This window comes from Microcaecilia unicolor, chromosome 2, assembly GCF_901765095.1.
Source record: "Microcaecilia unicolor chromosome 2, aMicUni1.1, whole genome shotgun sequence".
NCBI lineage: Eukaryota > Metazoa > Chordata > Amphibia > Gymnophiona > Siphonopidae > Microcaecilia > Microcaecilia unicolor.
Window position 1 is genome coordinate 173,335,794 of NC_044032.1, and position 25,940 is coordinate 173,361,733.

The 25,940-nt window shown below is 45.5% G+C and overlaps 1 protein-coding gene across 2 annotated transcripts in view; it reads right to left on the reverse strand.

Moving 5' to 3' along the window:
- Positions 1-485: 485 nt before the first annotated feature.
- Positions 486-25,940, reverse strand: part of TICAM2 (toll like receptor adaptor molecule 2) — a 40,146-nt gene continuing 14,691 nt past the window's right edge. For both annotated transcript variants that reach the window (XM_030193504.1, XM_030193503.1), the window contains one exon: positions 486-2,723. In XM_030193504.1, coding sequence (XP_030049364.1) covers positions 1,979-2,674 — 696 coding nt within the window. In that variant the 5' untranslated portion in view covers positions 2,675-2,723 and the 3' untranslated portion in view covers positions 486-1,978. The remainder of the gene's footprint in view (positions 2,724-25,940) is intronic.

The window sequence follows — 25,940 nt, forward strand, 5'->3', positions numbered from 1 at the left end:
CTTAAATGCAACAAGGGTGCATACAACTTACTAAGTTGCACTTGTGACATCACTGTCCTTGTCCCTCCAATGTGATCACCCCACTTTACACACCGTCCCCCGGATTCTTTATATGGTACCCAAAATTGCATGCCAAACTTTGGCTGCTCTTCTGCAATGCATGCACAAATAAATTGGATAATGAGCTCTGAACCACCAATAATTGGATGCTAACAACCGATTATTGATCTTAATGGGCACTCATTAAAATTTGCGTGCATATCTGGATGCGCACTGTTCTATAAGGCACAGCGCCTAACTCCCATGGTGCATATCTCAAAAGGAGGCACATCAGTGCGATCTGAAAAGTTGCCTAACTTGGGCACCAGTGTTTACAGCAGGCTTCAGCAGGTGTAACTCCAGCATCCAACAGTTAGGTGCAGGATCCTGGGTGAGATTTGCTGGCAGGTGCATAACAGGTTTACTTTGGTGCTTTGGGGCCTGTAATAGAGGCTTGAGAAATGCACAGTTAAAGCCTGGTAACTGTGATAATTTTGTGCCCTTCCCCTTATAAATGGCAGCAGCAGTGCTGAAAATTTTGTTTGTTTGTTTGAACTTGTAAGCAGAAGTTGCCTGTATTCACTCGAGTGAGAATCAGACATGAGCTGTGAGTGTTCTGCTGCCCAAACATCTACCAAAAGCAGCAAAACAAGTACTGAAACCACATGTCTATCAGTGCTATGATTGAGCCACAGGCTGCAATGATTTGTAATAAAACCTTTTATATATCTATTTGTTTTGTTAAATAAAAAATGGTAAACTACTCATCTGAAACCTCACCTCCATTTTCCTCTCACTCAGAAATTTAGCGATTGTGCTGTCCCTTTTCTCTGATCCCGCTGCCCCATTCTTTCACACATATGCACTTATTAGTGATTTAGGTGATGAAACACATCAAGGCCCCAATATCAGTTTCAGATCTGTGCTCTTATTCACATGTCTAAAGTTTATATATTATAAGGCTGAAGCACCATTTCCAACCATTTCTCAAAAGACTTTTTGCCCTGAGACCAACACCAGCTATTTTTGTAAGATCACACAATCTTATTAGTATGACAGATAATCTGGCCTTTCCCCTGACCCCAGGGAATCATCTGTTCTTTCTTGGGAAGCGTTCTTCATTGCGAGGCCCAGGAGTCGGTGGTGGCCCCAGTGACCCTAAATGTGGCCCCCCGACTCTTCTCCTATACACACTTTCATTCCACTTTGTCCTGAGACTTGCTGCTGGCAGTACATCCATTACAGTTCTGTTCTCTACCGGCAGCATGTAGATTTGTAACTTTGAACTATGTACTTCCCAAACTCCCATGCTTTTATCACAAGACTAAAAGAGCAGTGAAGGAATCGGAGCACAGTGCAGTCCAAACTCACTGAAGAGTCACGTTGTCCTGGAAGAAAATAGAATAGATGTTCCAGAGGCCAACAAGCATCTGCAGAAAATATAGGGGGCAATTAAAAAACTGGAGTGAGGGCCAGCTTGAAGTAACAGAGTAGAGTCATGAGGGTAAAGGCTTACTGGTGGGGAATGGGACCTGCAACTGGTTCACATTCAGATGGAGAAGAGTGTGTAGTGGAAAGGAGCTGGGAAGAACATGTTGGGGACAATGGGCTGGGGGGATATGGATAGACAACATAGGGGAGGGAGATATGGATAGGGAAAGAGAGAGTGTGGGGGGAGTATGTACTGTTTTAGTTACACGAGTCCTCTAAATGTGTTTAAACAGCCAGGCTAACCACATTGTCAGGGAGGGAAGCCGCCACTCCAGCTGTATCACTGGAGAAGAAACCCCCCTTCCCCATGTTCGATGTGCTGTTCACTTTGCCTGATGATGATCTTGACTCTTACTTCGAGGTTTTTATGCCATAGTGGCCCCCAATGAAAAAATAATGAATACTTGTTCTAAGACTGAACACTCGTCTTTTTTTTTCTTTGCCTGCTTCATGGGTTTTGTTGATGTTGATTTGCCAACTCTTGCTCTTTCTTCCATATTGCTTGTTGCTTTTTATACAAGGATTCCTGAAACGTTTTCTCCACCTGTTTAGCAAAGGCAGGTTTCCCTTCTTCCAGGGCACAGATAGCCTGCAAAGCAAGTGGTGTCCTGTCTCTCGGAAGCCAATTTGCTGCCGGCCTGACAGGTATCACTGAGTTGTACTTATGCTGTTTGTTAACTGAGTTCATCAGAGAAGCGTAGGCCTGAAACTCACACCATGTCTCTCTGAGAAAGTTTTCTGTCAACAGGATGATTGTCCACGCAGACCCATTCACAGCATCTTCTAAGTTTTGCAGCCGTTGTCTACCAGCAGGCATGTCAGCAAAGATGATGCCTGGTCTGATGTGAAATGCATTTTGCAGCAAACCCTGTAGTCTGAGAGCCTCGTTTGTATCACTTTCAGCATGCAGAATCACAAACTTGTAGAAAACATCCTTGTCACTTAAATCCAGCTCCTCCTCGTCATTCTCAGTTTGCTTCTTCTCAAGAATCTCTTCCTTCACTTGGGAAGGAGTGTGTGTCTCAGAACCCTCCTTCAAGACTTTCAGAGCCCGATTCCCACTTTTAATATTTCCATCCGTTTGAACGGGAGACATACAATTCTGTTTCGAACAGCCAATGCCCATCAGGTCATGTACTGTCATCGGACCCTGCTGTCTCACAACTCAGTTCATTCTGAGGACATGTAAAAGCCTGAATAGAAAAGAAAAGAAAAATCCTACTGAATGTTAAGAATCTAAAACAGGCATTCTCAACCCATTCCTTGGGACACACCCAGCCAGTCTGCTCTTCGGGATACCCACAATGAATATACATGAGAGAGATTTCAATGCACTGCCTCCACTCAAGGAGGTTTAATTGACAGGAGACAGCGGGAGCATGCTTGGCCCACTATCTGGCCTGAAGCCAGTAGGCAGAGCTTGCTGCTATATTGAGTCACCCAAAACAATAAGCAAACACTTATTAGAAATAAAGACTGCCTATTTTTTTTTCAAATTTGTTTATTAGGTGCTGTCGTTCATCTTACATGTGGTAAAGGTGGTTTTACATGTTAATTGAAACATTCTTACTTTGTACAAACATAATAACTCGCCCATTGATTAGTCTACTGCCGATCTCATCTACTTATATACTGGACAGCAAAATTGCTAAGAAGTAATCCACCTTATCTAACCTATATTGTAACCTACCAAACTAAACTGTGTACAACTATTACCCCACATCAATCCCTCCCTTCCCCATTTCTTACCCCCGCAAAAACCCATCCCTCTATCTACCCCACCCGAGAGACTGATTAGATGAACTCATTGTTAATGTCTCTAGTCGTCAGTCATTAGAGGTTGAGAATACGATTTCTGCCCCCTTAGGTATTGTCTGCCAAAATGGGTGCCAAATTCTAAAGAAATCTTTCTCTGTGAAACTGGAGTCTTGTTGGAGCTCTGGCAATCGTCGTTCAAATTTCATAAAATCCATCATGCAGCTACGCCATTGCTGCAAAGTAGGCGCTTTATTTGTAATCCACTCTCGGAGAATAATCTTCTTCGCCACTACTGTGGCTCTTTGTGTAAAACTCTTAAATCCTGCTGGATAGGGTCTAATCACTGTAACTTGTCCAAACAACAGCCTGGCTTCTCTTCGCCGTGTCGCACCCCACATTGCTGTTATGGCGTGTAGAAGTGTTTTCCAAAACTGTTGAATTGATGGGCAGGACCAAAACATATGGCCCAAGAGTGCTCCAGGAGCCGCACATTTGGGGCATGCCCCATCCGGGGAGACCCCCATGTGGAACGCCCTCCTTGGCAGGATATGTGTTTGTAACGCAAATTTGTATTCTATTTCACTGTAGGCTATCAATTTTGAAGATCTCTGGATCGAGTATATGTAATCTTTGAATAATTGTGGTGTTATCTTAATTGACAGGTCCATACTCCACGACTGGATAAAGACTGCCTATGTGTGGCTTGGCATGGACCAACAGTTTGCTTGAGTGTATCAAGATGGCAGCTACGGCTTCAGCCTTCTCAAGTTGATGCTGTCTCATGTCAATTAAACTTTCTTGCCTCTACTGTATACAAATATTCATTGTGGGTATCCTGAAAACCAGACTGGGTGGGTGTGTCCCAAGGACCAGGTTGAGAAACTCTGATCTTGAACTATCTTATTATTTGTGGAACAGGGCTACATAAAAAGGATATACTTCTTTAGATTATTTGGGCAACACAAAGGAATTTCATTTTAAAATAGGACAGGTTTCAAAATTCAGCATTAATTTGGCTTCTGTTTTTCTATTTAGTTATTCAGAGCTTAATGTACTCAGTTGTTTTGCTCGCAAACATCAATGTTATTTGTGTCTGGTTGCATTTAATTTTTGATGTTCCGTGCGGCTCTATGAACATTTCCAGTGATAGCTTTTAATGATAGAAATATAAATTAGAAAAAGGAGCAGACTCTCCTGTAATGCAACCAATGTGAGTAAAATATAAAACCAAGTGCTGCTATATTTAAAAAGCCTGACTTTCGGTGGCCGCAGTAGCCACAGAAAGTAAAGTGCTACTGCTTTATTTGCATATTCAATGGTGTTGGCTGTTTAAAATTATGTATAAACAGCAACACGATTTCACTCTTACCTGTTAGGCCTGTTATTTCAGCAGAGCTGCCACATTAGCCATTCCAAGAGAGAGACTTTTTAGCTGGTCCTGTTTTTTAAACTTACTTCCCAAAGAAGTAGTATTTGTAGTCCATGAAATCAGCGCTGCAGGTCCCATAATACACCAGGATGGGGTTTGCAGAAATCCAGGGCTGTCCTAGAATGGGTAACTAGGCAGCTCTGTTTCACTGGTCTAATTTAAGCATAAAAGTTATGGTGGTCATTTATAAGCACTATTCGCGCTTTAAACATCTCAGTCCCAGCACTTACACATTTTTGTGGCCAAAACGTTATAAGCCAGTATTTTACAAAAAGGCAGAACAAAACGTTTAAGCTACTAAAATGTATAGGGCCAATGGAGGCGTGATGGGGGTGGTACGGGGGAGTATCAAGGGTGATGCTGTGTCAGTGATGTCTATCACTGATTCTGGATAGCATGACAACACACATCCGTCAGGACTTAGACCATCTTTAAATCATAAATAAGTGCCACCACAGCATGTCCCTGTGGCTGCTTGTGTTAGTGCTGACTGAGAGAGAGTCTGTGAGCCTGATTGCCATTTCTGTCCACCCAGGTCTGTTGTCTAAAGCCCCTCTGTCTCCACACCTGCTACTTCCCTCACCCTCCAATATCATGCCAAATACCTCTTGCCCCTCATCTGTCTCCTTTCCTTCTCCCTCCCCCTCTGTGTTGCAGCAGGTCTCTTCTATGATTCTGTCTGGTTCTCAGCGTGTTCATGGAATTCACTGCTAGAGAATGTGGGGAAAAAAGCAGTTAGCTTAGCAGGATTTAAAAAGGTTTGGATAATTTCCTAACAGAAAAGTTCATACCCCATTATTAAGATGGACTTGGGAAAATCCACTGCTTTTTTTCAAGGATAAGTAGCATAAAATCTGTTTTACTGTTCTGGATTGGCCAATGTTGGAAACAAGATACTGGGCTTGATGGACCTTCAGTCTGGCAACACTTACGTTCTTACCAATCTGTCCCTTGTACTGTCTGAGGTGAGTTTTCCCTTGTGGGACATGAACTGCTGCTTTGGAGACAGTACAAACCTTCCTATATAGCCTCTGCCAGAGGTTGTAAAATAGGAAGCATCACATTTACATATGCCTTTAAAAAAACATCTAGGTGAGAGGGCTATAAATGTTGCTATTTGGTATGTCCAAGTTTTTGAAATTGCCGGCAGCTGTAAACGTTTAGGGCTGCAAAAGTCCACACCTGTCATTTTACAAAGCTGGCTGCTTCTCTGGCTCAGTACTGAAATGTGAGTCAAAGTTATTTATAGAAGATTTGGGTAGTACAACATTCTTTTATTTCAATTGCTTTCACAATTTGATGCTAATGGTGTATGTACCGTGTTCTTTTTCAGTACAGTGCTGAGTAAATTGAAGTTAAAAACAAAACAAAAAAAACCTGATGCTAAATATTTTGTACTGTTCTGAAGAGGATTTAACTAGGCACTGTAGGATGTCAAGCCTGGTGCTCTAAACATTAAGCTACTCCTTTGCTTAAGGCTGAGATGCAAAACATTTTGCCCTGCTCCCAGGTGCAAAATGTATTAACATCCCAGAGCAGGGCAAAATGTTTTGCAGTGCAGAATGGAGCAGAGGAGTAGATCTGAACAGTCAACGCATGTATTAAAGGGCCTGTAAGAAGGTCCAGACTTTCATCTGATTACTAAAAGTAGAGGTAGTCTCGAGTTAGACGTAATCCCTCTGGGAGTAAGTTCGAGTGTGGGGCTACTTCTTAGAAGGCTCAGTGGTGGGTATCACATCATACAATTTCTTTTGATGAGAGTACAAATAATGATGCTCCTTGGTGTCACGTCTGTGGTCGTGACCCCTCTCAGACTTACCTTATTTCTGGGGGTCAGCTTCTGAGCTGGCTTCTGTCTGTCCTTTCTGAGTTAGTTCTGTCTCTGTGTGCTGGCTGCTTCCACCGTGGCTCTAATTGCTCCACTATACTGCACCTGTGTGTGTTGCCTGACTTAGCTCTGTCTCTGTGTGCTGGCTGCTTCCAGCATGGCTCTGATTGCTCCACTGTGCTGCACCCGTGTATGTTGAGCCTCTCTGTGCTTCAGTATGCTTTCTGTCTGCTTCTTGGTTTGTGCTCCCCTCGCCCTCTGGTGACCAGAACCGGTGGCTGCCATAGACTGTCTTGCTGTCCCTACCCATTCCAGGCTTCAGCCCAGTCCGGTCTGGATCTTCCAGGCTGTCAGACTTGTCTTTCTTGTTTGTGCCTGAACAGCACCCGTAGTTGCCTTGAGATTGCTGCAGCTGAGCCTCAGGTTCTGGTGGGCTTTATTAATCACCTAGAAACTTCTGTGTTTGCCTTTGCATTGCCTAAGGTCCCTGGTATGCTGGTGTGCTCTTTGCACTTCTGCCTAGTCCAGTTTATTGTCTGAGATTCTTGCCTGATTTTAGTGTAGTTTATCTTGTACTGTATTGCTTGTTTCCCAGTCTTGTTTCTTGTTTGTATTTCTCTGTCTAGTTCTTGGTTGTCTGTGTTTAGTGGCTGCCTGGCAGCTTTCAGTTCTGTCTCTTACCTGTGTTTCCTTTCTTAGTGGCTGCTTTGCAGCTTTCAGTCCTGACCCTTAAACCTGTCCATTTCCTGCCTAGTGTAGTATTGTCTGTCTGTGAGTCCTAGCCCAGTTTTCTGCCTTGCTGCCCATGTCTATTCCTTTCTCCTCTAACCCTTAGTCCTACCCTGTTTAGCCTAGTTGGTTTCCAGTTCCTGCCCTGTCCGGTAAGTCCTGCCGGCCACCTGCACCTGGGGGCTCAACCCCTGGGGAATGGTGGTCAAGTGCAGGTGAAGTCTAGCTGTCCCTGCCAGAGTTCTGCCTTTTCTCTGGCGTGGGGTGGTTTTGCCTGCCGCTGCCGCTCCTCGGCAGTGGCCCAAGGGCTCACAAACCCAGGTTCTGCTTTGAAAGCCTGACAAGAGGTCTCAAATGTGTGTAGAGGGCTAACTTATTCTTTAAGTACTCTGGCCCATTTTGTCTCAGAACCTTGAAAATCGAACAGAGAGTTTTAAATTTAGACCTGTAAGGTACTGGTAGCCAGTGTAGTTTTTGAAGGAAGGGTGTGATGTGGTCACGCTGCTTGCAGCCGTCTATCAATCGGGTTGCAGCATTCTGAATTAGTTGGAACTGATGCAAGCTCTTCTTGGTTTGACCAGTGTACAGGGTATTACAGTAGTCTAGTCGTGACGTTATCATGGCATGGACCACTGTGGTCAGACTCATCTTTTCAATATATGGAGAGAGAATTCATAGATGTCACAGGTGACAGAGACGATTTTTAAAGGCTGTTTGAATTTGCGAGATCAGCGTGAGTGGTGAGTCCAGCAGTATCCCAAGATTCCTGACCTGTGATTTTAGGGGATCTTTGAAGTTGGGTATCTGTTCACTTGTGTTAGGTATCCAAATAAACTGTTTTGCTTGGGTTCAGGCAAGTCATTCCTGAGTTGCATTTAGACAGGCAGTAAGTTTATTCAAAGTTATGAGTAGATCTGGTTCAATAGGCATGAGTAGTTGCACATCATCAGCACAGATATAGAATTTTGTGCCAGTCAACCGAAGCAGCTTAGCTCAAGGCTTGAGGTAGATATTAAATGTGTACAGCACTGTGTATGTCTAGTAGCACTATAGAAATTATTAGTAGTACCATAGCATCCTTCTTCACATTTTTTTTGCATTGAATAATATACACTACATTTGAAGATGAGCATGTGTAGGATCCCCGTATGCTGAATGTTTTTCCCATGTGAGTGTCTGTGGGGTCTTGTGGTATGTGTTGGGCACAGTTTGCAGCAGCTTGGTATATTGCAAAGATGTGTGCCATTCTCTTTTTCAGTTTCTGTTCAGAGTTTGCTATTGACTAATTTTTGTTTTAGCTGGTTGTCAGAAGACCAGCATAGGTGGAACTGGGAATATTTATTTTGGTAATCCATCCTCCTAAGTAGTGGCTGTAGATCTTTTATGATTGTTCTCAGCTTCTCCAGCTGTGAATTTTTCCTGATTTGTTGAGTCACGGCAGCAGAAGTTCTTGGCTACGTGTCTTAGAGCTCAGAAGCTGGGTTTGGGGTTTGTTCTGTGATTTCTTTGTACATGTGTGGTCAATTTTGAAAATAAGGTGTTTGTTTTTTTTTTACCTGAAACAATTATTGGATTTTATTATTTCTAAAGAGGAGTTGAAGGTTATGACACAAGTTAGGTCTCTCTGTTATGAATGGCTTGGAAGCACAGGACTGAGTTTATGTTTGTTCTATTTTTTTTTCTTTGTTTCCTGGACTTGATTCCTTACTATCCTTGTTGTTGTGGTCAAAAATTTGTGATCTTTCTTTTCTTTATCTCCTGTCATGACTATTGTGAATGATCTTAACTGAAATTAAATAAATAACATAAAAACCCCCCCAAAGGGCTTCTATTACTAAGCTGAATGGCAAATGAGAGGAAGCCTATAAGAATTGAATGGGCTTCCTCTTATTTCATTTGCTACACTGGGAATTGCTAGTGTCGTTCAGTAAACGAGGCCCAAAGTGAGGCTTACCAGCCTGTAGTTTCCCACTTCTTCCCTGTCCCCACTTTTGTGAATAAGAACCACATCCATGTCTCCAATCCCATGGAATTTCTCCTGTCTCCAAAGATCTAGTAAATAAATCCTTAAGGAGTCCCGCCAGGATTTCTCTGCGCTTCCACAGTATTCTGGGATGTATCCCATCCAGCCCTACAGTTGTGTCCACTTTCAGTTTTTCAAGTTGTTTGTAAACACTTTCTTCCATGAATGGTGTAATATCCACTTCAATCCCATAAATACCCTTGGCAGATATTTGAGGTTCTTCTCCAGAAATTTTCTTCATGAACACTGAAGAGAAGTATTTGTTTAGCACATCCACTTTTTCCTCATCTCTCTCCACTTAGCAGGTCTCAGCATCTTTCAGTCTTGCAATTCCTTTTCTAGCCTTCTTCCTTTCTCCAACATATCTGAAAAAAAAATCTTGTCATCTTTCTTTACATCTACCTGTGCTTTTGCTAGCCATATTTCCTTCTTCACTTCCTCTGAGTTTTACCTTGTAATCTTTTCTGTGTGCCTCTTGTTGCATTCTTCTATATTTCCTGAACACTGCCTCTTTTGCTTTTATATTTTTATCCAATTGTTTGGAGAACTATATATGTTTCCCTTTTCTCTTGCTTTTGTTTACTTTCTGCACATAAAGATCAGTTGCCATATTTATAGCTGCTTTCAGCTTGGACCGCTGTCCTTCCATCCCGACGGCTTTCTTCAGTATTCCCCCATTTTACAGGTCAGTATGTTGAAATCTAATGAGTTTTGTGTCTGCACTCTGTGATGATCACTGTTGCCTAGGTGGGCACTCACCTGAAACACTTTCATTATTTGTGAGCACTAGTCCAGGGTCATTCTTTCCCTTGTGGGTTCTGTTACTATTTGTCTGAGCAGAGCACTCTGATAGGCATGTACGATCTCTCTGCTTTTTTCTGATTCTGCAGATGGGTCTTTCTAATCCATAACTGGCAAGTTGAAATCTCCCAGCAACAGCACCTTCCCCTTTCATTCCCAGCTTATGAATATCTTTAATCAGATCTTTGTCCAGCTTCTCCATTTGTGCTGGAGGCAGGGCTTTTTTTGTGGGGGTACTTGGGGGTACTGAGTACCGGCACTTTTTCCATTGTCTGCTAAAATTGACCCAAAGACCCCAAGTTTTAATGAAAGAGCTCAGGCTCTACACAGCAATTCTGCCTTGTCATAGGTTCTGTGACTGGTTGCAGGGGGCCTGGCTATTGTGGGGTGGATCCATTAGTGATCACCCCACCCATGAAGGGTGGCCTAGCATTTGAGTACCGGCACCTTTTTTGCTAGAAAAGATGCACTGGCTGGAGGTCTCTAGATGACACCCATGTGGATACAGGTTCCATCTTCTCTTTCCAGGACGATCTATATGGGAAAATTAGGTTCTTACCATGATAATTTTCTTTCCTTTAGTCATAGCAGATGAAGCCATTACGTATGGGTTGTGTCCATCAACCAGCAGGGGAAGATAGAGAGCACTCAACTTTCCTCAGTGCCTCATGGCCAGCCAGCTCCACTGCCTCTTCAGTATTTGAAGCTTCCAAAGCAGTATGGCAAACCGCAATGGGAATAACATGAACTTTCCTCACAGCGAACGATGGCCCCTTAACAAGGGCATGAACTCAAAAAAAGGAGGGAATGAACTCATCCTCCTGGAGGGAATAAACTCATCCTCCCAAAACATGAACTGGAGGGAATGAACTCATCCTCCTATAACTGTAACAAGAATCCTGAAGACTGTTTTCCGACTCCCCAAGGAAGGAATATAACTTCAGGAAACAAGAACAGCACCTAAAATCAGAATCACTGCAATACAGACAATCATACAGGGAGGGCTCATGGCTTCATCTGCTATGACTAAAGGAAAGAAAATTATCTTGGTAAGAACCTAATTTTCCCTTCCTTGTCATCAAGCAGATGAAGCCATTACGTATGGCTAATCCCTTGGCGCCTAATCCCTTCCCCATTCATGATACCTATACTGACTACATAGCTTGTTACCTTTAGATTGTAAGCTCTCTTGAGCAGGGACTGTCCTTCCCCATCTTTAAACTTGTACAGCGCTGCGTAACCCTGGTAGCACTATAGAAATGCTAAGTAGTAGTAGTAGTATGGGATGTAACAAAGCAATCCCTAAATAGGGTGGGAACACGCCACACCACGCGCTAGCACCTGTGCTCCAAAACGCGCATCCCTCCTGGCAGCCACATCCAGCCTGTAATGTCGGGCGAAAGAGAGCTTAGAAGCCCATGTTGCAGCACTGTAAATCTCAGGAAGAGATAGTGCTCCAGTTTCCGCCCAGGAAGAGGAAATCGCTCTTGTGGAATGTGCCTTAAAGGCTTCAGGCGGAGCCCGGCCAGACAGCAGATATGCTGAAAAGATAGCTTCTTTGAGCCAACGGGCAATAGTGGCTTTAGATGCTGAAGACCCTCTGCGAGGACCTGCAAACAGCACAAAAAGATGATCAGAGGTCCTGAAAGAATTTGTAATTCGCAGATACTGCAACAGAGTCCTGCGCACATCCAAAAGGTGCAACTGCCCAAATGAACCTGGAAACTCCTCCTCAACAAAGGAGGGAAGAAAAACAGGCTGGTTTAGGTGAAACGCTGAAACCACCTTAGGCATGAAGGAAGGCACAGTCCGAACTGTGACCCCTGACTCTGAGAATTGCAGAAAAGGGTCTCTACAGGACAGCGCCTGGAGCTCTGACACCCGTCTCGCCGAGGTAATGGCCACTAAAAAGACGGCCTTCAGTGTCAAATCTTTCTCTGAAGCACGCCGAAGCAGTTCAAAGGGAGCCCCCTGAAGGGCCTTCAATACTAACCCCAGGTTCCAAGCTGGACAAGGTGCCCGCCTGGGAGGACAGCCGAAGCACCCCTCTAAGAAACCGTGCCACATCTGGATGAGAAGCTAAGGACACGCCTTCAACCTTGCCACGCAGGGAGGCCAATGCTGCCACTTGCACCCGCAGGGAATTATAGGCCAAGCCTTTGTGTACACCATCCTGCAAAAAGTCCAGAATCGGCGAGACAGGAGCCCGAAACGGAGAAAGCGCTCTTGAAACACATCAGACTTCAAACTGGCGCCAAATCCTGGCATAAGCCACGGAAGTGGAGCGCTTACGGGCCTGCAGGAGAGTGGAAATTACCTTATTTGAGTAGCCTTTATCTCTCAATTGCACCCTCTCAATCGCCATGCCATAAGACCAAAGCGGCAGGCGTCCTCCATGGCCACCGGACCCTGTGACAACAGGTGCGGAACCAGAGGTAACGGAAAGGGAGCCTCCAACAGCATCTGCCGGAGGACCGCATACCAAGGCCTCCTGGGCCAATCCGGGGCGATGAGCACCACTTCTCTTGGATGCAGCCGAATCCGCAGGAGCACTCGCCCTATCAAGGGCCACGGAGGGAAGACATACAGCAAGCCCAGGGACCAGGGTTGAGCCAAGGAATCCAACCCGGCAGCGCGAGGATCCCTCCGTCCGCTGAAGAAGCACGGGACTTTGGCATTGGAACTGGTCGCCATAAGATCCATCACTGGGTTGCCCCATTTGGCACATATCTGCAGGAATACATCGTCTGCTAGTTCCCACTCCGCTGGATCGATCTGATGCCTGCTTAGATAGTCGGCTTGCACGTTGCTCTGACCTGCAATGTGAACTGCTGACAGGGACTGTAGATGCAGCTCGGCCCAGTGGCAAATTTGTTCGGCCTGCGCGGCTAGAGCTCTGCACTGAGTGCCGCCTTGTCGATTTGTGTAGGCCACTGCTGTCGTGTTGTCCGACATCACTCGGACAGCCAATCCTTCCAGGGTCACTTGAAAGGCCAGAAGAGCCAGAAACACCGCTTTCAACTCCAGGCGGTTGATAGACCACTCCGACTCATTGGGCATCCACAGACCCTGGGCATGCTTCCCCTGGCAATGAGCGCCCCAGCCCTTCAGGCTGGCATCTATCACCACTAGACACCAATCGGGGAGCGCCAGCGGCATTCCCCGCCGCAACATGCTGTCCGAGAGCCACCACTCCATACTGAGGCGGGCCGCAGGGAGCCAAGAAAGTCTGCACTGATAATCCTGAGATACTGGAGACCATCGTTGAAGTAGAGAATACTGTAGAGGTCTCAGGTGCGCTCTCGCCCATGGCACCACTTCCAAGGTGGCCGTCATCGATCCCAACAGCTGGACAATGTCCCAAGCTCGCGGGCGGGGCATCCTCAGGAGCAGATGGACCTGATTCTGAAGCTTGCACCGCCTTTGTTCGGGAAGAAACACATAGCCCGAGGCTGTGTCGAACCTGGCCCCCAAATATTCTAGAGATTGCGAGGGGGTCAGGTAACTTTTGGCCATATTGACGACCCAGCCCAGAGATTGAAAGACTGAAACCACTCTGGCTGTAGCTAGATGACTCTCTTTTTCTGAGTCTGCTCTGATGAGTCAGTCGTCTAGGTACGGGTGAACCCGGATACCCTCTCGCCTGAGAAAGGCAGCTACTACCACCATTACCTTGGAGAAGGTTCGGGGAGCTGTGGCGAGGCCAAAAGGCAAGGCCCAAAACTGGAAATGTTTTCCCCAACATCGCAAACCGCAGAAACTTCTGATGCGGGGGCCAAATTGGTATGTGCAAGTAAGCTTCTTTCAGGTCCAGAGACATGAGAAACTCTCTTGGCTGTACCGCCACAATGACGGAGCGCAGGGTTTCCATGTGAAAATGCCGCACTCTTAAGGACTTGTTTAGCTCTTTTAAGTCCAGGATCGGGCGAAAAGACCCGCCTTTTCGTGGCACCACAAAGTAAGTGGAGTAGCGGCCTAGACCTTGTTCGGCGGGAGGCACCGGAGTCACAGATCCTATCTGGCACAGACTGTGCAGAGTCTCCTCTACCGACACCCGTTTGGCGGCAGAACCGCATCGGGACTCCACAAACACGTCTCTCACCGGGGCATCGAATTCTATTTGGTATCCGTCTCTGATCAGGTCCAAGACCCATTGATCTGTGGAGATTTTGGCCCACTCCTCGAAAAAGAGGGAAAGTCTTCCTCCGATGACAGGAAACGAGGAGAGGGCTGGCGCACCATCATTGAGAGGGTTGCCCCTGAACTCCAGGCCTTGAACCGGCAGCTGCGGAACGTTTGTCCGAGCGAAAGGAGTTTCTCTGCTGAAAGCGGGCACGCGAAGTGAACCCAGCAGCACGCCCCGCGCGGTACCTTCTAGCTTCACGGAAGCGAGGTCTGTAAGAGGAGCGGACCGCCTGGCCCTTAGAGGAAGGCTTCCGTCTATCTTCGGGCAAGCGCTGAGGTTTGGAATCCCCCAGGCCTTTAACAATGTTTTCCAGCTCCTCACCAAACAGGAGAAAGCCTTGAAAGGGCAACTTTACCAACCTTTGCTTAGAGGCCATGTCCGCCGCCCAATGTCGTAGCCAAAGAGTGCGGCGAGCCGCCACTGCTACAGCCATTTGCTTAGCCGAAGCTCTGACCATATCATAAAGGGCATCAGCCAAAAAGGACAAGGCCGACTCCTTCCGCGGAGCCACTTCAGATAAGGTCTCCGCTCCATCACCAGGCTGTTCCACTGCCTGCTGTAACCAAGCCAGGCAGGCTCTAGCAGCATAACAACTGCATGCAGACGCCCGAACAGTGAGACCTGCCAAATCAAAGGACCGCTTCAGAGCTGAATCAAGCCTGTGGTCTTGAATATCCTTCAGGGCAACACCTCCTTCAACAGGGAGGGTAGTTCTCTTTGTCACAGCCGTGACCAGGGCATCCACTTTAGGCATTGCAAAGCGAGCCAAATGTTCCTCACTCAGAGGGTATAATTGCCCCATAGCACTGGCAACCTTCAAAGGTCCCTCGGGGTCAGCCCATTGAGCCGAAATAAGCTCTCGGATGGAGTCATGCAAAGGAAAGGCTCGAGCAGGCTTTCTGGTACTAGCCATCCTTGGATTAACCAAGGAGGCTGTGCCACTCCCAGGATCTTCCATCGAGAGGGCTTGTAAGGCATCTGAAATAAGCGCTGGCAGCTCCTCGCGGTGGAAAATCCTCACTGCAGACGGATCATCAAACTCCTGTGGCAATTCTGCACCCGACTCTGGCTCCTCAGCCCAAGAAGTTCTGCCAGACCCCTCAGAATCCTCATAGCCTGACCACGGGGGGGGGGGGGGGGGGGAAAGGGGGTGCGACACACTCAGAGGGGAATTAGCCCTTCTGCGTTATCAGGAGGATAAGAAACAGGCAAAGCCAACTCCAAAAGGCCAGGATCCACCGGGGGGGTGGGGGGGGGGGGGGGGGGGGGGGGGGCAGGCAGAGGGTCCAAAGATCCCTGTGGAAGAGCTCTTTTAAGCATGTATGCCCTATGGAGCATTGAAACAAAATCAGGGGAGAAAACCGCTCCCTGACCGCCCAGATCCTGCCCAGGGCTATCAGCTCTATTATTAGCCTCACTCAGAGGACCCCCCCCCTGGATTCAGGGCTCTCCGTCGCAACAGAGGCCGCGCCATGTGGAAAATCCAAAATGGCGTCCGCTGCCAGCTCAGAGCGCGAAAGATCGCCACTCGCCATGCTCGGCCCGGCTCTACCGTCTGAACAGCAAGAATTACAGAGCCCCGCTGCTGATTTGCACTTGCCACATTTAGAACAGCGCTTTACAATCTCCACAGCCATCGCCGAAAACGGCGGTAAAATTCAAAAATGGCGGTTCGCGCCAAAAACGTCCCGATCGCGGGCCCACCCCGGAGGAGTCAGAAAACACTTACCTCACTGGACCGAGTATCACAGCTCCAGTCCTGCAGAAGAATCTCAAGAAAAAAACCTCTTTTCCAAGATCGCTGCGCTAAAGCGCGACGCGACTTAATTATTTATTTATTTATTTATTTTTAATGCTGTGAGGAAAGCAGAGGCAAAAGAGGTAAATAAAAAACACTCCGGAGGCTCAGATAAGTGGGAAAGGCAGGGAATAGGCGAACCAATGTGCCTGCATCCACTGAGTGGGAAAGGACAGGGCAGGGGCGTAGCTACGGGTGGGCCTGGGTGGGCCCAGGCCCACCCCAATTTCAGCCCAGGCCCGCCCAGCACCAGCGCCAGCTCCCATTGCCGGCCACTGCTGCTGCTTTCCTGATGAGCAGCAGGGCCGGCGCTACAAAAGAAGAAGCGCTCAGCTGACTGAGCTGAGCGCCAACGCGTCGCTAAGGATGAGAAAAAATGTTTTTAAAAAAATGCGGCACCGCAGGCAGCCTCGAAGCATTGGCTGCTGGCTCTGCAGGCTCCTCCCATCCCTTACATCACTGCCCCTGTAGCGAAGCAGGGGCAGTGACGTAAGAGACGGAAGGAGCCTGCAGAGCCAGCAGCCAATGCTTCGAGGCTGGCCGCGTTTTTTTTAAAACATTTTTTCTCGTCGGGTTAGCGTTGGCGCTCAGCTCAGTCAGCTGAGCGCTTCTTCTTTTTGTAGCGCCGGCCCTGCTGCTCATCAGGAAAAGCAGCAGTGGCCGGCAATGGGAGCTGGGGCTGGTGGGCCTGAATGGGAGAGGGAAAATGGATGGCAGGATGGGGAGAAAGAGGGAAAACGGAAGGATGGGGAGAGAAAGAGGGAAAACAGATGGGAGGATGGCAGGGAAAACGGAAGGATGGGGAGAGAAAGAGGGAAAACAGATGGGAGGATGGCAGAGAAAGAGGGGAAAACAGAAGGATGGGGAGAGAAAGAGGGAATACAGATGGGAGGATGGCAGAGAAAGAGGGAAAACGGAAGGATGGGGAGAGAAAGAGGGAAAACAGATGGCAGGATGGGGAGAAAGAGGGAAAACGGAAGGATGGGGAGAGAAAGAGTGAAAACAGATGGAAGGATGGCAGAGAAAGAGGGAAAACGGAAGGATGGGAGAGAAAGAGGGAAAACAGATGGCAGGATGGGGAGAAAGAGGGAAAACGGAAGGATGGGAGAGAAAGAGTGAAAACAGATGGAAGGATGGCAGAGAATGAGGGAAAACGGAAGGATGGGGATAGAAAGAGGGAAAACAGATGGCAGGATGGGGAGAAAGAGGGAAATGGAAGGATGGGGAGAGGAAAGAGGGAAAACAGATGGGAGGATGGCAGAGAAAGAGGGAAAATGGAAGGATGGGGAGAGAAAGAGGGAAAACAGATGGGAGGATGGCAGAGAAAGAGGGAAATGGAAGGATGGGGAGAGAAAGAGGGAAGACGCTGGATGGAAGGGTAGGGAGAAAGAGGTGACACTGGATGGAAGGATGCAGAAAGAAAGAGGGGAGACTATTGGAAGGATGGGGGAGAGAGAGGGGAGACACTGGAAGGATGGGGAGAGAAAGAGGAGAGCTGCTGCATGGAAAGGGGGAGTAGTGAAAGATTGGAGAATAAGAGGAAGGGGCATGGGGAGAACAAGGGTGAGAAAAAGATGAAAAGCCATAAGTAGATGAAGGAAATTAAAGAATGGATAGTAAGAATGAATTAAATCTGGACACAGAGAGAGGCAGAAAAATATTGAAGAAAGCAAAGAAAAAGGAGAGAAAAATGACAAATGGCCAGGAAACCCTGGCAGAAGAGTTAAGCGAAAATGAAGGAAAGCAGAATCTAGAGACTGGGAGCAACACAATGAGAAAAAGTAAATGGCCATACAACAAAGGTAAAGAAAATAATTTTATTTTTAATTTAGGATAAAGTAATATGGTGTTAATAAAGTTTCAGAGACCAATACTTCCTTCCTTAGGTCAGGAGAGGATACCGTAACAGCATTATACTGACCTGAGGCAGGAGGTTTTGGCCTCTGAAAGCTCACTGAAAAGGATTAGGCTATTAAATAAATTGTCTGAAATCTGATGCACTGAAAAGCAGCACTTTACCCTGTGTGACAAATGCATCTGAGTGTGACTACATTTTGCTGGGGGGAGGGGGGGTAGAGAGAAAATTTTGTGCCCACCCACTTTGGGTTCAGGCCCACCCAAAATTGGCAATCTGGCTACGCCACTGGGACAGGGAAAAGCAAGCTAATATGTCCACATCCACAGGGGCATGGGTAAGGCAGGGAAAGGGCTGACCTATGTGCCTTCAAAGTGAAGCTGCTATAGCCTCTAACACCCCGGCTAACAACTGGCAAGCCAGGAGCCACCCCCAGGCAGATTTTGATGGAGCTCGAAGAAGCTGCAGCCACCCTGCTTGGGGAGATAGAGAATACTGAAGAGGCAGTGGAGCTAGCTGGCCATGAGGCACTGAGAAAAGTTGAGTGCTCTCTATCTCCCCCTGCTGGTTGATGGACACAACCCATACATAATGGCTTCATCTGCTTGATGACAAGGAATGTTTCCTTTCTTTCTCCATGTTCCCTGCATTTCATTCTTAAAGGATATTGTTGTGCTATTCATTTCTCCTTCTGTTTCTGTTGTTCAGAGTTTTGTCTTCATTTTATCCCTTATTTTTCTTCGTTACTCTAATACCTAATTGGGATTGTGCACCACCTTGAAACTTACATGAGCTGGTAGTATACCAAATACTAAATATATAAACAAAAGTCCTCCAGACCCTGCTTAAACAACCATCTGTTAAGGAAATAACCTTCAGAACAAAATATACTTTCCATGCATGAGACTGAAACTTATGCAAAAGGCAATACACTTTTGTAGTAATTAATTAATAATATAAATTAAAATTCCATTACACCAAAGGTAAAGCAAAAGAGAAAATGTACAAAGTATAGTTACATTTCAAGCTGGATAAAAGTACTGGACTACACAGAGGGCTCATAGCATGTGCAAGTCTCAAATCAATGGTATCGTGTCCTGAGCATGACCTATTCTAACAATAAGGGACTAGCTTGGGCAAGAATGTACAAGCAATAAAATTCACAAAGGAAACTGTCAGGCAAACATGGCTCTGAGTGTATTAGTTTTACATTGTAATATGCCAGGCTGGTTTTAGCAGAGAGCTTTTATTAGGAGTGTAGACAACTGTTTTAGCTTGGCTAGGTTAACCTGTTCAGACATGCGTAAGCACTGTAAGGCACGATATTTACTTTGGAAGAAAAATTACAACTCCCATTACCTGTTCCTCTTAGCTTCCTGATACTTGCCTGCACAGTCCTGGGGTTTTCAGTTAAGCCCTGGTGCTCTTTAAACAGCCAGGGTATCCAAATCCCACAGGTTGTCCACATTGCTGCACCAGTATTGTGGTTGTCACGTACTATAAAGACTGTCCTGGATTAGGAGGCATCTTGCAAGTGGTAACACTCTGTGGCCTGCAGCTGAGAGGTATCCTGAGCAATATGGACAGAATAACTGGGCCGACTGGGTGGGCTGGATGTCTTTCTGCCATCTCTGTACTATGTTCATATGACTGCCATACCAACTTATGAAGAAGCCATATAGGAGGAGGATTCTGACCAAACAGGAATTCATCCAAACACAGGGGCCTTTACCTAGGACCTCCAGTTTCCCACAATGCCATAGCACTGTCTTGCTGCAGAACCAAATGCTCATCCTGTCCAACTCTTATGCTGTCTTTTTTGCCACATAAACGTAAACGTTCTCATTTCTACACGTTGTTTCATCATTTTGACGGTGTTACAGCTTTATGTTATAGTGTGACTTATTGGCTGATATCCCTATACTGCCATTCACTGGCTAACAATTTTCCATTTTCAACAAGACTGGAATATCTCTGACTCCTGAGGCAGGCACTTTCCATGCCGAAACACAGGATTGTGTGAAGTCCTTTCAGTTGTCTTGATATTTTGGCCTTATCAGCCTTTGTATCTTACACAATTTTAGTATTATTGATAAATTGTATCCCCTGGTTGGAATTACATTGGTCTCCCCCAATTGTTTTTCTTTGTTCTTGTGTTGTGCTTTGGAGGCAGTCTTCTTTTTTCATTGCACCTATTGCTGCTGCCACCTTGACTTCCACCCCTACAATCACTTGGGCCCACCACTACCTCCAGGTTCCATCATTCCTGCCACTGCCACAACTTGGGCTTTTCTCTGAGTCAGTCTCCACACAATCCAAAAAAAAGCAGAGCCTTGCAGTGCTTGAAGCAAAAGGGATGCATATGGAGCATCATAGGTTAGATTTTTTTTGAAGGTATAACAAACAAGTGGATAATGGAAAACCAGTTGATGAGCAGTTCCAACATGATGTAGATGTCGGAATTGAAATGTCCAAGTCAGGACAGCTCAAGTTTCACTAGTGTTTTCAAACAGAATCTGCTGACAATAGAGGCTGTTCTAAAACACTGGACATTTTTTTCATAAATGCATTTTTATTGAGCATCCAAGTTTACAATGCCATAACCCAACATCAGCAATATCAGAGAACCCTCAAGAAAGTTGTGCCCGATGATAGTGTGACATTTCAACCAGTTAGTGAACATTGATTCCATTTGGCTGTATACTTGAGAAGAGTATTGTCTCTATTTCCTATCTTTGAAACCCCACACTGAGGACTCAACAACACACATAATTATTATTGCTTTTTCATATGCATTCTGTATTGTCTGCACACAATATATGTTTTCTCCAAGAGTACTTTTGGATTCTGTAACCCAACATCAAACAGGTAACAGAATACAATGACTACATTTCGGATATACACACTCCAAGACATATCACCACTCAGGAGGGAGGAGTGGCCTAATGGTTGTGCAGCGGGCTTTGATCCTGGCAACCTGGGTTCAATTCCCACTACAGCTTCTTGTGACATTAGGCAAGTCACTTAACCCTCCATTGCCTCAGATACAAAAACTTAGATTGTGAACCCTCTAGGGACAGAGAAAGTACCTGAATATAATGTGTACAGCGCTGCGTATGTCTAGTAGCACTATAGAAATGATTACCAGTAGTAGTAGTAAATACCTCCCACTCAACTCCTTCCTCCCTCTCCCTCCCACTCATCCATCCAATCAAGTGTCCATCCATTCGGAGCAGTTTCAAGCATCCTCACAGAAGTTTACAAAGAACCACTTATATCAAAATCAAACTCAAAATTGTTCTACTGGATTGCTGCAGGTAGATGCGGGCAATGCAGATTGCTGTCCAACAATTGTGTACAAGCGTCGTGGTAGACTAAGCCAGATAACCAAGGCCTATTTTGTCTCATACAGAGCCTTGGTGAACCACTGTCATTCCTGCACAACTCTTCTCCAGTAACCCAAAGTAGGGGGATCTCTGTCTTTCCAGTGTCTAGCAATGGACTGTTTAGTTGCTAAACATAAAGAAGAAATGGATGTTTATACACCGAGTGCAGGCAGCATAAACATCCGTTTTAGTAAAACAAAAACTTCAAAAATTTCTCTGAGTTTCCCAAATTTCAAATATTATTATTATTGGTGTGCTGTATTGAGATCTTTACTTCTTTGGAGGTAATCAATAGAAATAAAACAATATAAAACATGGAAAAGAAAATAAGATGATACCTTTTTTATTGGACATAACAATACATTTCTTGATTAGCTTTCAAAGGTTGTCCTTCTTCGGTCAGATCGGAAATAAGCAAATGTTGGTAGATGACAGTATATATAAGTGAAACATCAAAACATTTCAGTGATAGTCTAACTGGATGGGGGTGGATAGGTGAGATATGCATGGAGACAGGAGGGTGACAAACAGAGCAGTACAACTTTATGGTTTATAATGGGCTAGAAAACCCAGATCTTTGTTAAGTCCTGCCTGGTGGGTGTCAAAATATTTAATCATTCTGACTTCACCAGACAGACTTAACAAAGATCTGGGTTTTCTAGCCCATTATAAACCATAAAATTGTACTGCTTTGACACCCTCCTGTCTCCATGCATATCTCCCTGTCTCTCACCTACCTACCCCCATCCTGTTAGACTGTCACTGAAATGCTTTGAGTTTTACTTATATATACTGTCATCTACCAACATTTGCTTATTTCCGATCTGACGAAGGACAACGTTTGAAAGCTAATCAAGAAATGTATTAAGTTATGTCCAACAAAAAAGGTACCATCTTATTTTCTTTTCCATGTTTTACTTTGTTTTATTTCTATTGATTACCTTTAAAAGTGGACTAACACGGCTACCACACCTCTTTACTTCTTTGGAGAAATCTCCCAGCGCCTCTGGATGCATTAATTTTATCAGAAACACAAGAGATGCAGAGTGTATTGAAACAGCATCCTTTTATTTCTACTGTCTTAATAATAAGTTTGCAAATCAGCAGGAGGGTCTCCTTATACGCCCCTTCTGGCACAAACATTCATAGACATGGGAAGGGCTCTTTTCCAAGCCTCAGAAAGCTGAGAATCCTGTCCACGTTTTGCACAGTTACTACTACTACTACTATAAATCATTTCTATAGCGCTACCAGTCGTACGCAGCGCTTTACAATTGAAAATGGTCATAGTTTTCAGGAACAGAGTTTTCTGTCAGAGAAATATAATTTGTCTCCCAGTCTGTATAGATATTTTCAGTTTCAATATTTTTCTTTGTAACCTCTTCATTTGGAAGGATTCAGTTGAGCTGCATTACTCTTTTTAAAAAATTATTTTCAAGGGGGGGGGTAATCTTAAAGGGTTAATTTCCAAATTATATCTCTCTTTTGTATTTATCGCTCCCATTACCTTCACATTCTTATCAGGATAAATGGCAGAAAGATCTAGGACCTTTAGACAGAGAAAATATTTGGATCCCTTTGTTTAAATGATCAATCTTCACTGCTTTGTTAACTACACAGTTATTACTTATTTAGGGATTATCACCTCTAAATGTCTTAGAGGTAGATGCACTAAACGTTTTTCATCGTTAAATGAGCCCTCAGGGAAGAATTTCCTATCCTTTCCAGGCACTTAAGCCTATTTTCCGACGACAGTAGCAGCTAACGAAAACGGAATGGAGATGAGCAATCAGTGTGAAAACCCCATTGAAACGACATGCACTAACCTTTTCCGATTGCCTTTACGCAGGAAAAAGGCAGGAAAACTAACGAGAGGTCTGGACCTCTCGTTAGGACAGCTCTGTGCCAGGAAAAAGTGTTAAGTGAAAAAATAAACAAACTTTGAGCCAATCCCAGCGCATTAGCAGAGCTAAAAGCGCTGTGATTGGTCCAAAGGACCTCAGAAAACACATAAAAAAATAAAAATAAAAAAAGGATCGGGAGGGGGCAAGGGCGCTCATCAGGAGCGTCCTGTACGGACGGCCTTGCCCCCCCCCCGCTGCTCCCCACTTTCCGCCGCTCCCCCCACCCCGAAAAAGCAAACTTCTAGAAGCCCCTGCCCCCCTCCCTTCCTCACTACTCTCTCACCTCAGCTCCGCCTCCCGACATCCTCCGTCCGTGCCCCGCCCCCTTTTGGGGTCGTCGCCGCCATTCCCCTCCTCCATTGGGCCCCCCTTCCTCTTACCGGGCCCGTGCAGCGCCTCTCTCCTCTGTCCGAAGGCGCTGCACGGGCAAGAAGAAAGCTGAATCAGCTGATGCCTGTCTTCGCGATGGTGCGTCTTTCTCCTGCTGCGCCCGCCCCTGTCTGACGTCAGTAACCTACGTAGGTTACCGACGTCAGAAAGGGGCGGGCCCAGCAGGAGAAAGACGCGCCATCGAAGCTGGGCAAAGGCAGGCATCAGGCTTTCTTCTTGCCCGTGCAGCGCCTTCGGACAGAGGAGAGAGGCGCTGCACGGGCACGGTAAGAGGGAGGGGGGCCCGATGGAGGAGGGGAATGGCGGCGACGACCCCAAAAGGGGGCGGGGCACAGGACGGAGGATGTCGGGAGGCGGAGCTGAGGTGAGAGTAGTGAGGAAGGGAGGGGGGCAGGGGCTGCTTGAATTTTGCTTTTTCGGGGTGGGGGGAGCGGCGGAAAGTGGGGAGCAGCGGGGGGGGGGGGGGCAAGGCCGTCCGTACAGGACGCTCCTGATGAGCGCCCTTGCCCCCTCCCGATCCTTTTTTTTTTTTTATTTTGATTTGGGAGCCATGTGCTTGTGATTTGACTGTGTTTTGACTGTTTGTGGCATGCGCAGAGCAGCTAACATAACGCTTGGCTGCTCTGCGCATGATTTGGGGGCCGATTAACGATGTGTATTGTGATTCTTTGGTACATTGTACGTTTCAATACCGATCTCAGCATGTGTGACTTTTTTTTTTGGTGCATTTTTCGTTATTTTAAAATCGTTAGGGACTTTAACGATTTAGATTTTTTTACGTTTGGTTGCTGCATCTGCCTCTTAATCGCTGGGGCTTAGAAGATTCTGACCTTTGTTGAAGAAACTGTGGACAAGTTGTATCTTTTTACACCTTTGGTGGGAATGTCTGTTTATTAAAAAGTTTTGGAAGCAAATTCAGTCCTTTTACAACAAATTACAGGAATCTCTGTACCATTTAATTTCAGCCTTATGTTACTAAGCGTTAATATTCAACCTACTTTTCTTTCTGTATATAGATGTATGATCAATATCTATTGTTAGCTGCTAGATCTGTTATAGCCAGAGCACTTAGATATTCTTCCCCGCTATATATCTCAGAATGGCTCAGTAAGGTTTCGATGATTTACAAGATGGGAAAAAATTAACATCTGAACTGAAAAATTATATGGTTATATTTGATGAGGACTGGAATTCCTTTCTACTTCGGAGTAACTATTGTTTTGGATTTGATCTCAGATTTGATCAGAAATATGATCTCATTTTCTGTTGTATTTACTGTTAATGTTATGTAATGTTCATGACTCAGAGAGCTGTACCTGTTAAAAACTGAATAAAAAAGATATGGAAGCAAAAATACAATTTCAATGAGTTGATTACCAGCACATATATGTTTATCTTTGCCATTTTAGAAATATAAATGTGTATTATCCTAGCACTGTCACAGAGACCGCTATCCCTTGGCCGTTTGGCGCTTGGGTGGGGGGGGGAACGACAAAAAAACACTGGGGAATAAGGAGGCAGCCTTTCCTAATCCCTCCAGTGGGGTGTTGCTCAATAGGGGTAGTTTGCCAAAACTAAAACATGCTTGGTAGGAGGTGTAAATCTTGACATCAGTCTTTTAGAACATAGACATTTAGTCCTCTTCTGAAATGGGGAATAAACATGTATTAGCTTGCCATGCCCTTGCACTGCCCAAAATACACCCAGACCATGCCCCCTTGACATTTGCATGCACTTGGGTTTGAGACATGCATATCCTGGCTGTGTAAAATGGAAGTTTAGATGTTTAGACAAGATAAATGTTTAAGTACTGGTTTATGCATACCTCATACATGATATAGCCCTTCTAAAATGACAGCTATAAAGACTTATTTTCGAAGCACTTAGGGCCCTGTTAATTAAGGTGCGCTAGAGTTTTTAATGTGCGCTAAAAATTAGCATTAGCAAGCGCTAATTTTTAGCGTGCACTAAAAACGCTAGCACACCTACAATGCAGCTTAGTAAAGAGGGCTCTTAGACTTACAAAGTTACATAGAAGGGGCACTTTCGACATGACGTCTAAGTCGGACTTTGGACGTTTTGCACTAAACGTCCCAAATCCAAATAGCAAATGTAACCGTTTTTGAAAAAGCAAAAATTTTTTTTTTTTTTAATACCATTTGTAACAAGGTTTTGTGCTCTGTGCGTTTATCTTTTCAGGCCATTCTCGTAAAAAAAAAAAAAAAAAAGGCACAAGTGAAAAATGTAGAAAATCAAGCCACTGGGATGTAGGAGGGGCCAACATTTTTAGCAGACTGGTCCATCAGACAACCCAGGAGAGCAA